The sequence below is a fragment of the Podarcis pityusensis genome, assembly GCF_964106645.2.
Source record: "Podarcis pityusensis genome assembly, chromosome: 9".
In the NCBI taxonomy this organism is placed as follows: Eukaryota; Metazoa; Chordata; class Lepidosauria; order Squamata; family Lacertidae; genus Podarcis; species Podarcis pityusensis.
This window is the reverse complement of record NC_138034.1, coordinates 55,834,149-55,848,690: the sequence shown is the minus strand read 5'-3', so window position 1 is coordinate 55,848,690 and position 14,542 is coordinate 55,834,149. Positions and strand designations below refer to the sequence as shown.

General features: G+C 45.3%; 1 protein-coding gene across 1 annotated transcript; it reads right to left on the bottom strand.

The window, feature by feature from the left end:
- Positions 1-74: 74 nt before the first annotated feature.
- Positions 75-14,429, bottom strand: SLC9B2 (solute carrier family 9 member B2). Its single transcript, XM_081020322.1, has 12 exons — positions 14,161-14,429; positions 12,226-12,325; positions 10,819-10,999; positions 10,538-10,708; positions 8,893-9,035; positions 7,739-7,866; positions 6,481-6,656; positions 5,480-5,586; positions 5,097-5,246; positions 3,066-3,174; positions 1,681-1,817; positions 75-778 (listed from the first exon to the last, which is right to left on the bottom strand). The coding sequence occupies exons 2-12, from the start codon at positions 12,313-12,315 to the stop codon at positions 539-541; spliced, it is 1,632 nt and encodes a 543-aa protein (XP_080876448.1). The 5' UTR covers positions 12,316-12,325; positions 14,161-14,429; the 3' UTR covers positions 75-538.
- Positions 14,430-14,542: the final 113 nt, after the last annotated feature.

Here is a 14,542-nt window from a genome sequence, read left to right as displayed (position 1 = left end):
ATATTCTGTTATTTGGGCGAAACGTCAATTTAAAACACTTTAATATTTTAGGATATAAAAAAGGAAACTAAATATCAGGTGGTGAAAGTTTATTCCAAAGACTGGGAACATACTGTCTACTGAAAATCAATGAGCAATGGAGTGCCTTTCTCAGCTGTTTGAAAAATCCAAGATCTCACTTTTGGTTATTTGTTTACATTATCAATCCTGTATACCTTCCTGCTCCAGAACTTTACTAATTCTCAGGAACCACCTCAAAAGTTTCCTTTTGTTGGCACTCATATTCCCAAATCAGACTGATCATATTTCAGCAGTAAAGTGGCATGTCCAAAGGATGTACACTGCTTGTGATAGCTCTCAAGAACTTCCAAGTCAAGGCTGAGGAGGTTGATTAAATTCAATCCTATATTATCCATTAGACCTCTGATTGCAATGTATTCCATGGACTTTCAGACTTCTGCAAGCCACTACGGGAGACTGTGATATCTAGACAGTGCAGAGTACTGATTTATATGATTCTGGGGCCATTCCCTGACCCTTACACTGCTCCAGATGTTTCCATTTCTTCTCTTCCTTCATGTCCATGACCATCACTGTTCGTTTCAGTAGCCTTGTGTAGAAGTCGGGGCCCTGCCAGGCCAATGATCAGTGCTCCAATTGGAGCTGTGATCAGGATTCCCAGGAAAGCCACCGTCAAGACATCCATGCCGTATTTCATCTCTGTGTCCTTTTCACCTTGACTTCGGGCTGTATCTAAGGCAACAGAACCAATTGCAGCCTGGCAGGAGACAGAACAACAAAACCATCATTGTGAAGACTCATAGAATTGTAGAGTTGGAAGGGATCGCAAGAGCCATCTAGTTGAACCCTCAGCTATACAGGAATCTCAGCTAAAGCATTCAAGGAAACTGTTTTTTAAAAACCCACCTTCCGGTTCAGTGTCTCCCGATCTTGGAGTTATAGGGACAAAAGTGTGAAAAAGAGTCTCATGTGGGGATCCAACAGGTCCTTTCTTGCAGTATTTTCAAAGCTTGATTACGTAACAGACCGGTCTTCAAAGGTCCCTCTCATGATCAATTGCTATGATTGATGCAGAATGCACCAACTTGCCTCCTGAGAAGTTCATTATCAAAGCAATCGTTCGGGATCATCGCTGGCTTTCAAGAGCCTTAGGAGGACAATTCAAATGATCCATCTATGCTTCTAAAGTTCAGATGGATTAATCTTGACTACATTTGGTGGCGCAGGGGCCCAATCCACCTCTAGCGATGTGCCCACCTTTATTATGCAACTCGGTTGCTTTCTTTTAATCGAGGGACAAAGAAAAAAGCACCAAGAACTGGGGCAGAATGCTCATCTTATGTTCTTCATGCTGCTGACTCCTGAGCAGGTGCCAAGACACAACCAAATGGGAGCAAGCCCATAGCAGAAAGGCTATGCTAAAGCTCTGATTCCCTTTGGTAGCCATGGTGTGTTGTGGGTTTGTATTGCTGACTCCTTCAAAATATGACCCATTACCAATTAGTTGCTGCCCAGGACTCGCTCTTGACAGTTTATTAGATGGGCTGAAAATACCTATTTGTAGTAGTATACCATAGTGTTCCACAGCAAAAATACCTTTAAGTAATACACTAACCCCCTTGTTTGTAGAAGGTACAGGTCTGTTACTGTATACTGCACCTGGATGGTTGCTTTGGGGATCCATGCCAGTGAAATAAATATTTTCTCCTTGAGGTCAAAGCCAGCACAAAACATCAACAGGAATGTTGTCACAATTCGGACTATCAGTGCAACTCCCAGTGTAGCCACACAAAGCCCTGCAACAGAGAAATATGACTCATTAGCCTGGCCTTCATCTTATTAGTAAGAACAAGCAAAGGCATGGGTCAACAGAGACAGGCAGATATTATTCAGATGAAGCAGCAACAGCTAGAAAACCTTTGCAATTGTTTTTGCAAACACAGCCGTCAACAGCAACACTATTTTTACTAATCTGTTGGCATCCTGTCTACCTTCAAAATAAGAACTCAAGGTAGATGCGTTTGTTCATAATAGCTAATTAATAACCTAAAACACCAAGAGTTAAATGGATGCATTTTCATCACCTCTGCCAGATTTCAACTTTGTAAGAAAACAGAAAATGGAAATCTATGTGCATTGATTGAAGGCTGTAGATCGCTTCCAGATCAGACAAGACAAACACGGAAATAAGATTAAGCAGTTTTGCAATGCAGAGCAAAACAAGACTGAATATCCTGAGAACTCTGGGCCCAAATTTATATTTTACTTAAAATAATTATTGAAACATTGGAGCAATTAACTAAATTGATTAGGACATTATTAGTTGCTAGTAGCTGGGAAGTCAGGAACAAGTGAGTTCAACTTCAAGGCTGGCAAGTGCTGGTGTCAAATAGTGGCTTAGTCTCTAAGCTATGAATTGGGAAGTCCCCAGTTTGAATCTTGCACCTGCTATAAACTCCTTGGATGACCTGTTAGGGAGTTGGTCTCTCCCAACCTCAGTTTCCCAACTATAATATAGCAATAACTGCCACCGACAAACTGGACTCAGGAAAGAAGATCATTACTCCATGGTCTCCACCCATATGATAGAAAAGGAACAGGTGAAGGGAGCTCGCTTCACCGCCCCTTTTCCTGCCAGAAAGAACAAAACTGCAACAAACACCCTGGAATCCCAATCCATCAACTAGGCTGGGTTGTGTGCATTTGAGATTATGTTTGTGTGTGTGTGTGTACGCCTGCATTGAAATCAATTCTAAACCATCTTGGGCATCATTGTACCAAATGGTTGGATTTCAGATAAATAAACGAACCTACCACGCAGGGTAGATATAAAGGTTACAAGAACATAATAATGTAAGATTTTTCACATTTTCTTATGAAAAGCTTCCAAGTTTTCCTAGCTTTGGAAGAAGGACTCTGAACTGCCCTGAGACCTCCCGGTATAGGGCAGTATAGAAATAATAATAATAATAATAATAATAATACCCCTCAAAAGGTGAGCTAGTAAGTTCACAGAATGTCAGTGCTTTCTTTAGGAGACCTACCAACTGTTTCAAGTCCGAGAGATGAAATAGATATTTCAGCTCCAATTAAACCAAACAGGAAGGGTTCAAAGATTTGCCAGGCAACCGCAACGATCTTTTCAACTTTCCTCTGCAGGGGGAGAGCAAAGACAGGCAGCATTGAAAGACAGACAGCATTGCTTCCCACACCAGTATTGGCCTGGGGGCTGGAGACACATGTAAAATTACCCCTTCAATAATCATATCAAGCGTGAATTTTAAAAGCTGTTCAAACCGTGCAAGTTTGATTCTATTTTTATTTATAAAACAGTATTAATTGACTTTCAAATATGTCCTGGAGGAACTATTCTGATAACGAGGCTACCCAGCCCCCTAAAGTGGCCTGCAAAAATGTTTACTTGCACCTGCTAAAACATTCCTGTTTAGGCAAGCCTAACCCAGATGCTTAGGGACCCGGGTGGCGCTGTGGGTAAAAGCCTCAGTGCCTAGGACTTGCCGATCGAAAGGTCGGCGGTTCGAATCCCCGCGGCGAGGTGCGCTCCCGTCGTTCGGTCCCAGCGCCTGCCAACCTAGCAGTTCAAAAGCACCCCCGGGTGCAAGTAGATAAATAGGGACCGCTTACCAGCAGGAAGGTAAACGGCGTTCTGTGTGCTGCGCTGGCTCGCCAGATGCAGCTTGTCACGCTGGCCACGTGACCCGGAAGTGTCTGCGGACAGTGCTGGCTCCCGGCCTCTAGAGTGAGATGAGCGCACAACCCTAGAGTCTGTCAAGACTGGCCCGTATGGGCAGGGGTAACTTTACCTTTACCTTTAACCCAGATGCTTAGAAAGTTGAGGCAATCGTAAACTCTTTTTAGTATGGTTTAAAGTAGGGGTTGGCAAAGTTTTTGTGGCTTGGGCCGGTTCACAGTCCCACAGACGATGCGGTGGGCTGGAGTGCGTGCGCACGCATGGGCAAACGCTATGGCGTGCACAGCTTCCCATTGGCTGCAGGAGCTTCCTGTAGCCAATGGGAAGCCAGCCAGCGTCGCAGAAGGTGATCCTCACTCTGCTCCGCACTGGTTTAGCGCGGCGCATGGGAGCCGACCAGGCAGGCGGTGGGGGTCCATGGGCAGGTTAAACAACCCCCATGGGCCGATTGTGGCCCCTTGGGCCTTAGGTTGCCAACCCCTGGTTTAAAGTATGGTTCTAAGTTTCTCTTCGTTTTATTGTTTTAACTTTTTTGTAAACCACTTTGAGGGTTTTGGGGGTTTTTTGCAATCGAGTGGTACATACATTTTATTAAAAAGATAAATAAATAATTTCCTGGTTTTTACTCATAAGAGGCGCTTGTCTTATGGGCAAAAAACAGGCTGGAAAACCTTTTGCAGGCAGCAAGTTCTGTTCCTCCTTTGCTTGTACTCTCACCTGTGTGGAATTCCTGGTTGCCAAGGCTTGTTTTTAAACGCAGAGCTGACTTGATAAGACAACTTAGATTATGCAAGACACACCTTTTAGAATAAATCCTAGCTGAATTGACATTTTTTGTGTGACGGTATTTAAGCCTATTTGTTCAACAGCTTGTTCCAGCATACCATTCCCTCTATTTCCAAAGTTTAGAGGCCACTGCTTTATGTAGCCAGAAAACTGCACCAGCTGCAGCCTCAGGGCAACGCCAAGGTTTGCAAAAGTACCACCCTGAGCTGCTGCATTTCCTATTGCAACATTTTGCTGCAGCCCCTGCTTTTAATTGTCTATTTTCCTGACTTTCAGTCTCTAGGATTCACTGGCCCTGATCTTGCTCTAGACATTTGCAACAAATAGTGGGACAGAGATGCCCATTCCCATTGAAAGATAGACCCAGTCAGTTCAATGGGATTTGTATCTGCATCAAGAGGAGAAAGCCCATCTTTGTGCACTAATCTCCTTTGCTGGCCAGGACAATTGTTTTCAGTGCCTAAGTTAATAATAACCAGCTACTGTAAGGAAATCTTAATGGCATTAGATCTATTTCACAACTCTCATATTTTGGAATCTGCATGATTTTTGGACAGTGTGTTAACTGAACGCTCACCTTCTCATCAGACCACACCATACCAGCCAGAAATGCCAAGACAATTGTGCAGAGCCCACCGGATCCAGGGAAGCCAAAATACGTGCTGCCAAAAACAGCAAACACAGATAGACCCACCACAAAGAATGCTCTCTTGCGTACAAGGGATGCCTAGGATCAGGAGATAAAAAATGGAAGACAGCAGAGAAAAATGTCATGCTACAGATGAGAAGAAAGCTTGAAGAGAATAAAATATTAATAGATCTGCATGAGTGAAAAATCTATATTATTATTATTATTAATCACTTTTAAATATTTTCAGCTAAAGCATAGAGAGTTCTTTTTAACCATTCCCTGCTTCTCATGCTCCAAAACAGAGTCTCCAAAATGTTTTTCCTCTTTACCTGATCCTTGCTTGGGAAGTAGCAAACGAAAACTCCCAAAAGGCCACCAGCTACTATACCGACAGCAACTTCCAGCACACCACGAAATATATTTTCAAGGATGGAGCCTGTTTTGGCAAAGCGGAAGAAGGTGGCTCAAATGGATTTTTGAACAATCTCCTTGCTAAACAGGGCCATCTTACGCATAGGCGCTAGGGGTGTGGGGCACCTGGGCGCCAGGCTTTCAGGGGTGCCAGGCCGAGTGTCCAGGGCCCGAGACCCGGACACCCCGAGTCCGGGGAAGAGCCCACCCGTCAGTCAGAGCACCATGGCGGGCTCTTCTGCTGCAGGCGGCTCTGCGCTGTGAGTTTGGGGGCGACCGAGTCAGCGAGATGCTGAGGCAGCCTGCCAGCTCCGCCCTCCTGCGCGTCTGGGACTGGGCAACCTGGGGGAGGGGGCACCGGGTGGATCTTTGCATCGGCACCACATATGCTTAAGACAGCCCTGTTGCTAAGGAACTACCAGAGGAAATATCCAAAGTGGTGATTAGCTTTATACAAAAGGTAGGACTATGGAAGAAAGCCACAGGCATTCTAATATAACGCTTTATGGCAGGAGTGGGCAATCTGTTGCCCTCAGCCACATTTCATGCAGGTAGCAAGGAGGGCAAGGTGGAAAAGGAGGTGTTAGTAAGAGAGAGAGAGGAGGGAGAGGAAAGGAGGAGAGTGGAAGAAAGAGGAAAGGCTTCGTTGCATCCATTTTTTACTCCAGGCCAGCCTCAAAATTGATTGCCGACTCCGGCCTTATGGCAACAGAATCAGCCTCCCACCAGCTTCCACCCTAAGGCACCAGGTTTCACAAGCAAAGGCGAGTGCCACTTCAGATTGCAAGTGGGGTGCATTGTGGTTTTCTTATTCCATGCAAAGCACCCATGTAATTCATCACCTGTATGTAGCAAATGATCGCATCAATAAGAAAGGCATATTCAAGCGCTCATCGATTCTATGAAGTAGCATGGATACCTGATGAGAAGGCCATCCCTAAGCAGGTATTGAAGCCCGTAATAGCCAGGATGTCATCAAAGCTCCCAGCAGCCATGAGCAAGGTGGGGACGCCCTTGTCAACACCATAGCCTCCCGCTTGTAAAATCAGCATCGAGGGAACAACTACAGCAGGGGACACAGCACCTAAAACAAATCTGAACAAAAACACACTATCAACCCTTCATGCCTGTTTGTGGGCACATTTCCTCCACTTCCTCTTATGAAATACAAAAGTGGACCTTCTGGATACGAACTTAATTCGTCCCAGGGGTTCATACTTACCCTAAAAAATATACACTTCTGGGTTTGCCGCGTTTGCCCGAAGGTAATGTAACCCGAGGTACCACTGTACTGATTTTCAATGTGTTTTCCCACAAACTGGCTTCCATCCAAACAGAGAGGAAGAATGACCTAGCTGCGTTTCAAGCCAATAATGCGTACAAAGCCTCAGTCTAAGGCAGCTTCCTATGCTTCCTAGAACTGCTAGAAGAGAGCACGGATACAGTGGTACCTCGGGTTAAGAACTTAATTCATTTTGGAGGTCCATTCTTAACCTGAAACTGTTCTTAACCTGAGGTACCACTTTAGCTAATGGGGCCTCCTGCTGCTGCCATGCTGCCGCCGCCGCCACACAATTTCTGTTCTCATCCTGAAGCAAAGTTCTTAACCTGAGGTACTATTTCTGGGTTAGCGGAGTCTGTAACCTGAAGCGTCTGTAACCCAAGGTACCACTGTACTATTTTACAACGCAGAAATTAAAGAAAACCAAAATATAAGTGGCAGGTGCACTTTCAATCAATGTTTTTCATGTAAGGTAGTTTCAGTTCAAGAAAAAGAAATACATCATTTCTAAGCTGGAAATGGGATGCGGGTGGCGTTGTGGGTTAAACCACAGAGCCTAGGACTTGCCGATTGGAAGGTCGGCGGTTTGAATCCCCGCGACGGGGTGAGTTCCCATTGCTCAGTCCCTGCTCCTGCCAACCTAGCAGTTCAAAAGCGCGTCAAAGTGCAAGTAGATAAATAGGTACCACTCCGGCAGGAAGGTAAACGGCGTTTCCGTGTGCTGCTCTGGTTCGCCAGAAGCGGCTTAGTCATGCTGGCCACATGACCTGGAAGCTGTACGCCAGCTCCCTCGGCCAATAAAGCGAGATGAGCGCCGCAACCCCAGAGTCGGTCACGACTGGACCTAATGGTCAGGGGTCCCACCCCCCCCAAAAAGCTGTAAAAAGCGGCTCACCCTAACATAAATCCCCACTGCCAAGGCAGGTGCATGAGGAAGTGAGACAAGACAGCTGCCGCACATGCTTCCACCATGCAGGGCCCCACGCTTAATCTTAAGCAGACAGCCTTCAGTTTTTTCAGAGCCTGAAAGACAAGCATATTAACACATCAGCAGCATCAGTGCAGAAGAAACCCCATTGAGTTTTGCTCTGCTCAACTTTCATAATATAGGACAGAAGAAGGGTGCTTGGAGGTAAGGGGTGTGAAGTTCATCTCTTTCTGGGATCAACAGAGGTTCTCACTGCAAGAGCAAACAGGGATGGAGAGAAGAGATCAAGATATTATCAAGCGAGCATGTGGAGTTGGAATTGGTGATGGGGAAGAGTACTTCCCCCTGTGAGCTGAGCTTACAATGACCTTGTCCAGAAGCCATTCTAAACCATGGAGCCACAGTGAGCTTATGTGACACAGCCACAAGAAGTGGAGAAGCCTTCATTTTATATTAACCACTGCTTGCTGTGTCGTCCAAACCTGGAGAAACTGTGGCTGAAACAAGCTAACTTCAAGCCACAGTTCATGAAGCTGGTTTGTTGCGACAAACCATAGTTAAGACTAACCATAATCCAAGATTTGAACAATAGGTTGAACTGTGGTTAATAAAAAACAGAATCTCCCAATTTCTGCCTCACAACCACACCAGAAGAGGACACGTGAGGGATGCGTGTGAGAGTGTCTCATTCTTGCATCCAAACACAACTCATAGCTTATTAAATTCTGCCATCTGAACATGGCTTAGAAATAGATGGAAATTAGTTATAGGTTCAAAAAGGCCATAAAGTGAACAATCAGTTCTGCATGGGGGTAACAGGCTTCCCCACACAGAACAACTGTTTTCCTCATGCAAAATTTACAAGAACTTAAGCTTAAACCAGGCCTTACATGAGGAACGGTTTAGGGGATTGGATATGTTTAGCCTGGTAAAATGGAGACTGAGAAGAGATATGATAGCCATCTTCAAATATCTAAAGGGCTGTTACATGGAAGATGCAGCAAGCTTGTTTTCTCCTGCTCTCGAGGCTAAGACCTGAACCAATGGATTCAAGTTACAAGAAAGGAGATTCTAACTAAACACCAGTAAGAGATATTCAACAGTACCATTTAATGCTCTACCTTTGGGTCAAGGCCAAGGCCAGCACGAGCCAAGATAATGGAGAGGGCGATATTTTTCAGGGCAACTGCCCATTTCACTTTGATCCGGACTATGTCACTGATCAGTGGGACATTTCTGAGGAGAAATCCAACAAGCAGCATTCCTAAAAGGAACAGAGAACGGGAAAACACACTGCCTGAAAAAATTCTGAATAAGATTAGATGCCTTCGCAGGTTAAGCATTCTGTCCTCACAGAAATACAGCCTGTACCAAAAGCTCGAGAGGAAGAATATGAGCCAGTGGTTACAACACAGGGGGGTAGATTAATGCAAATTCCTGAATTTGCAGATCTAATGGAAAATCCCATTTCCATACTCCTGGCATTCAGTCAAATATGCTTCCCAGCATATAATTTTTCATATTTGTATTCCACCCTTCCTCTTAGGAACTCAGTTTAGGCATACAACAGGTTCCCCTGTATTACCGTATTTTTCGCCCTATAGGACGCACTTTTTCCCCTCCAAAAATGAAGGGCGGCAGGCTGCTGCAGGGCTCCCCAGGCTGCGAATAGCAGCCTGCCGCCCGGCGCACGGGGTGCCCTGAAGCAGAGCGCCCCTCGCGCCACGCAGACATCCGCAGCGTGGGGAGCCCTGCAGCAGCCTGCCGCCCGGCGCATGAGGCGCCCTGAAGCAGAGCGCCCCTCGCGCCGGGCAGACATCGGCCAGCCCCACAAGCTCGGGGGACAGCGGGGAGGCGGAGCGCCGCCATACCGCTGTTCCCCGACCTGGTTTGGGGGGGGAAATAAAGGAAAAAATTTTTCCCTTTATTTCCCCCCCAAAAAACTAGGTGTGTCCTATGGGACGGAGCGTCCTATGGGACGAAAAATACTGTAGTTTCACAACAATCCTATGGGACAGGTTAAGCAAAAAGACAGTGTACCTGATCTGTAAAAGTCACATTGTCAATGGAACTTAAAGTTGATATTCTGTAGATTGGGAAAGTTATCATATGTAGAACTACCAAGTCACTTACTCATAGGACCATGACCTGATAGAATCTACCTACCTTCTCAAGATGTTGCAGAGATTTTAAAAAATTAAACAACATGCTTCAATTTAACTAAAAATAATACCTCCTCACTCCAAGAGTTTCTTCAGCACCAAAAAAATCTCTGTGAAAGATTTAAGTAGCCTAGAGGATACCTGCACTGTTAACAGAATGGATTCACATCAAGGTTGTCAACTGATTAAAGCTGATCTTTAAGTGAGTAATCACTTGTCCTTTAGCTGATTAATCAATTCAATTTAACAGTGCAAATGGCTTCTTGAGATTCTGTCAATTATTTTTGCTTATTAATTTTTACAGAAGACCATTTCCTTTCTTTTTAACTCCATATTAAAGAAGTTCTCCAGGAATAATTTAGCCTACCCCCCCCCCAAGAAAAAAGCCCACCCATGCCCAAGCAATTAAAATTTGCCATCACCAAACAAAACTGTTCCTCTCTAATCAATTAAAGCTACAGTTGATTAATCTAACAATTAAACTTAACACCAACAGGTTATATAATCTGACTGCAGATAAACCTCCCTGTAATCTCTGCCCTGTCATGTCCACAGATCAAACCTATGTAACAGCAAGTTGATGGCAGGCTCATTGACAACTTACCAAGAAGTGGAGGGAATGGAGGTAGGCCGGGAAGTTTAATGATGCCCATAAATTTACCACCAATTACAGCAGAAAAGAAGAGGAACAAAATTCCGAAGAGGTTCCCACCAGGAAGGCACTCTTGGCCTGTAATGGACCAGGCCACAGCCCAGACCAGCACCATAGCTGCCACTGGAAGAAGAAATAAAGTTGGAGAGGCATGAATATATTTCTTAGCATTTGTGGATATGTTACTAAAATAACTTCACACATTCCTGCCTCTTCCCTTTCTTTTTACATACCATTTGTCACGATTCTGGCAATTATGCCTTGTGGAGGACAGGCACATATTCGCCTCAGTTTCCCTGATGTCTTTGACTCAACCACAGGCTCTTGTGTTTGATGCTCACAGCTGTTCAGCAGAGCAGTCTCTTCAGTTTGCGTATGACCATCAACAGCTTTGGAGTCCAAAATACTGGCTTCCTGAATTAAAACGAGGAAATGCTATCAACGATAACAACCATAATTTGTAGACTTTCACCAAAGTACCAAACTGCCAAGGCTGGAGTCCTTGGCATATTTACAAGGAAACAAGTGCTGCTGAAATTGATGGGGTTTACTTCTGAGTAAATGCATTTAGGGTGGGCTGTGCATTTCTCTGAAGAAGACTCAGAATTTTAGAGCTGAAGGGGATATTGGAGGTCATCTGGGCCAACTCCTTTTTCAATGTCAGAGGTTCTTGAGTGTCAACGGTCGGATTTTCAGCAGGAACCCATCTAGATCAGATGTGAGTTGGAAGGGACCCAAGGGTCATCTAGTACAGGCACCCCAACTCCAGATGTTTTGGATAATAATAATAATAATAATAATAATAATAATAATTTATTTATTTATTTATATCCCACCCATCTGGCTGGGTTTCCCCAGCCACATCATCCCTGACCACTGGCCCTGTTAGCTAGGGATCATGGGAGTTGTAGGCCAAAACATCTGGAAGGCCACAGGTTGGGGATGCCTGATCTAGTACAACCCTCTGCAATGCAGGAATATGCAGCTGGCCCATATGGGGATCAAACCAGCGACCTTGGCGTTATCAGCATCACGCTGTAACCAACTGAGCTAACAGCCATGTTCCGGCATGGCAGATTTTTCTTCAAAAATATAAGTGGCTTGCTTAAGTATGATTTTTAATAAGCATGAATAACATAACCTAGAGCCTGCCCCTTAGCGAGAACACAATTGGGTTGAGAAGAAGACCCCAGGACTGAAAAGACAGGTATCTTGCTGTGCCTCTGGTACAGCAGGTTGAGAACTTGCAGACATCCAATGATGCAGAATGCTTGAAGATTCAGGACAGCCAAATTAAGTGTTTATTCACACAGTACATTACTTAAACTATGGAATTCACAACTGCAGGGTGTAGTGATTGTCACCAACTTGGATGGCTTCAAAAGAGAATTAAACAAACCGATGGAAGAGAAGTCTATCAATGGCTTCTAGCCACAATATCTACGTTTTGCATCCACTCCACTGGGGAGTGTGTTGCTGTACTCCGGTCCTGCTTTCAAGGTTCCCATAGACATCTGGCTGGCCACTGTGAGAACAGGATCATGGATCAGGTGGGCCATTGTCCCTATCCAGCAGGCTCTTCTTCTTACGTTCTTCTATTCAGGTCATCCATAGTTGTAAAAGATCTGAACCAGCAGTACCTGAGTTACTAGATGCATGGGAATAACATTTGAGCTTGCATTTGCAGCAGGTAGTGTTTCCTCACTCTCTGCCACCAGGTCCTCTGGCATTTTGACCAACCTAAGATAAAACAACAGCAACAACAACAAAAAGTAGAGTTACCTATCAATCAACAAATAGAACTTTCAGGTGTAATAAATCCTACAGGTTCCAGATTTTTTTTTATCAGCATTATGACTTTCTGCTATTCATCTTTTTGAAAGAAAGAAAGAAAGAAAGAAAGAAAGAAAGAAAGAAAATTGCCCTTTCATGCTTGAGCTTCATCAGTGGTTGTCTGCACTAAACCAGGATTGGTGAACCTGTGGTCTTCCATATGTTGCTAGACTATATCTCCACCATCCCTGACCATTGGTCATGCTGGCTGGCCGGGGCTAAAGGGAATTGGAGTCCAAGATCATCTGGAGGGGGGACAGGTTCCCCCCAATCCTGATCACAGGGAAGGTATACACCAAACTATTCCATCTGAGGCATGGAAGGATGTCACCAGTTTTGTATCCGGGAAATTTTTGAGTCACTTCATTGGAAAAACAGTGACATACAAATACAAAAGCAAGCCGCAATAAACCCAAATTAGTAAGACCTTTCAAAGTTGTGCAAGGACTACACACTCCCAGCACACTAATGCTCTTTCAGTGGGCAAAAACAAGCTTTTCTAAGCACCAAATGCGATAAAGTAATGAAGACCGAGGGGTCTCTAAATTATATTTCATATTCCCATAATTCAATGGCAGCTCCCCCACCCAGGTTAATTGTTGCTCTAAGCAGGGGGATTTTTAAAAATCAGGATCATGCCTGGAGAGGAAAGGATTAAATGCGTGCTGCAGTCCTGAATAGAATTGCCCCCTTCCCTGCACCTAGTATTAAATTTAAAAAATCCTGGTGTCATTGCTAGCTATGCAAGTAAAGTCTAGGTTGACCCTAGCAGGCCTGCTATGTTGCTTATAGCATTCAGATGCCTTGATGGTGAGCATCTGAACGCACACCATAGCCCAAACTGTCAGTTTACACAACCTTGCAGGGCTGCTGCTGCTGGATTATTTGAAATTGGGGTGATATGCAGCTATATAATGTGTTACTCAGGGTACACTCACTGACATGAATGAGAATGACTAAGTAATGTTGATTAATTCTAATGGGTCTGAGTAAACCTTAGTTGAAAACTACCCTGGGTGCACCAATGCAGTGTTGACCAGCCACATGCATACATTCTGTACTTAACTGCCTGATGAACTGTAAGTGACTGGGGGTCACTCTGTTCCTTTGCTAACTGGAGAGTGTTTGTCAAATAAGACTGATGGGAGCCAGCGCCTGCCAAGCCACAAGAACATGTGCTCATTCTCCAGAATGCCAAGCTGGTTACTGCCAACTCTCTGGGTTCTGCTTTCTGCAACCAGATAGAAACGAAAGGATTGCTTTTCCCAACAAGTCAGAGCAACTGATTCTTAGAGTTGCCAAGGGAGGATGGCACGCCTGGAGGAGCCAATCCCCTGCCTACCTAAAAAAACAACCCAAAGGATAATGTAAGGCGCATCTGAGCGCACACGCCCTTCCCCCGCGCAGGGAAATCTGGTCGTCGGGTGCTCCTTCCCCTTCCTCTTAGCGGAAAGAAGGGCGTCATCACGCCTAGATTGCCGCTAATACCATGCGTCTGATGGAAAGCTTTCTTTGCCTCGATTTCGTTACATATGTGCAGACAGTATTATATTGATCAAGGTTTAAATGCTTTTAAATGATCGCTTTTTCTATGTTTTAGCGGTTCTGTAAATAGAATAGAATAGAATCGTGGGAAATAAGTCGGCCGGTTCCGCGGTGCGTGCGCTTTTGCGCACAGACCTGCTTCCAGTTCAGCTCCTGGGGGGTTGAAAGAGGAGGACGCGCGGAATAATCGTGCCTACCTAGGAAAGGAAGAGCCTCAGGCCTTCTAGAGATTGCAGGAAGGCGACGAGGGTGGCTGCTGACCCGCAGGCTGCCGGCTTTCTGCCGCTGCTAGCGGTGGGGGCCGAGAAGGCGAGCTCGCCAAGCCGTCCAAAACGCTGCAACAAGACGCGCGGGCAGAGCCGGCTTGGAGACGCCTATTTCGCCTGGGTTCCTTTGCCAAGCCTCCCTCCCAACGCTGATGGCGCCCGCCCTTATAAGGGGCCCTCCCTTTTACCCATTTGGAGGGAGCGGGCTGCCAAGCTCCGCTTGCAGGGATCAGATGTACTGTAATAGCAAAGCGGCAGCGTGGCGGAAGATACCCCGCACCTTGGAAAGTGCTGGCAGATAAAAGGGAAGCGG

Excerpts from the sequence above, each read along its gene's own strand:
- SLC9B2 (XM_081020322.1), bottom strand. The coding sequence starts at position 12,315 with ATGCCAGAGGACCTGGTGGCAGAGAGTGAGGAAACACTACCTGCTGCA. Across the intron at positions 5,587-6,480 it reads AGGGATGGCCTTCTCATCAG|GCTCCATCCTTGAAAATATA; the intron begins GTATCCATGCTA and ends TTGCCAAAACAG. Across the intron at positions 1,818-3,065 it reads TCTCGGACTTGAAACAGTTG|GGCTTTGTGTGGCTACACTG; the intron begins GTAGGTCTCCTA and ends TCTCTGTTGCAG.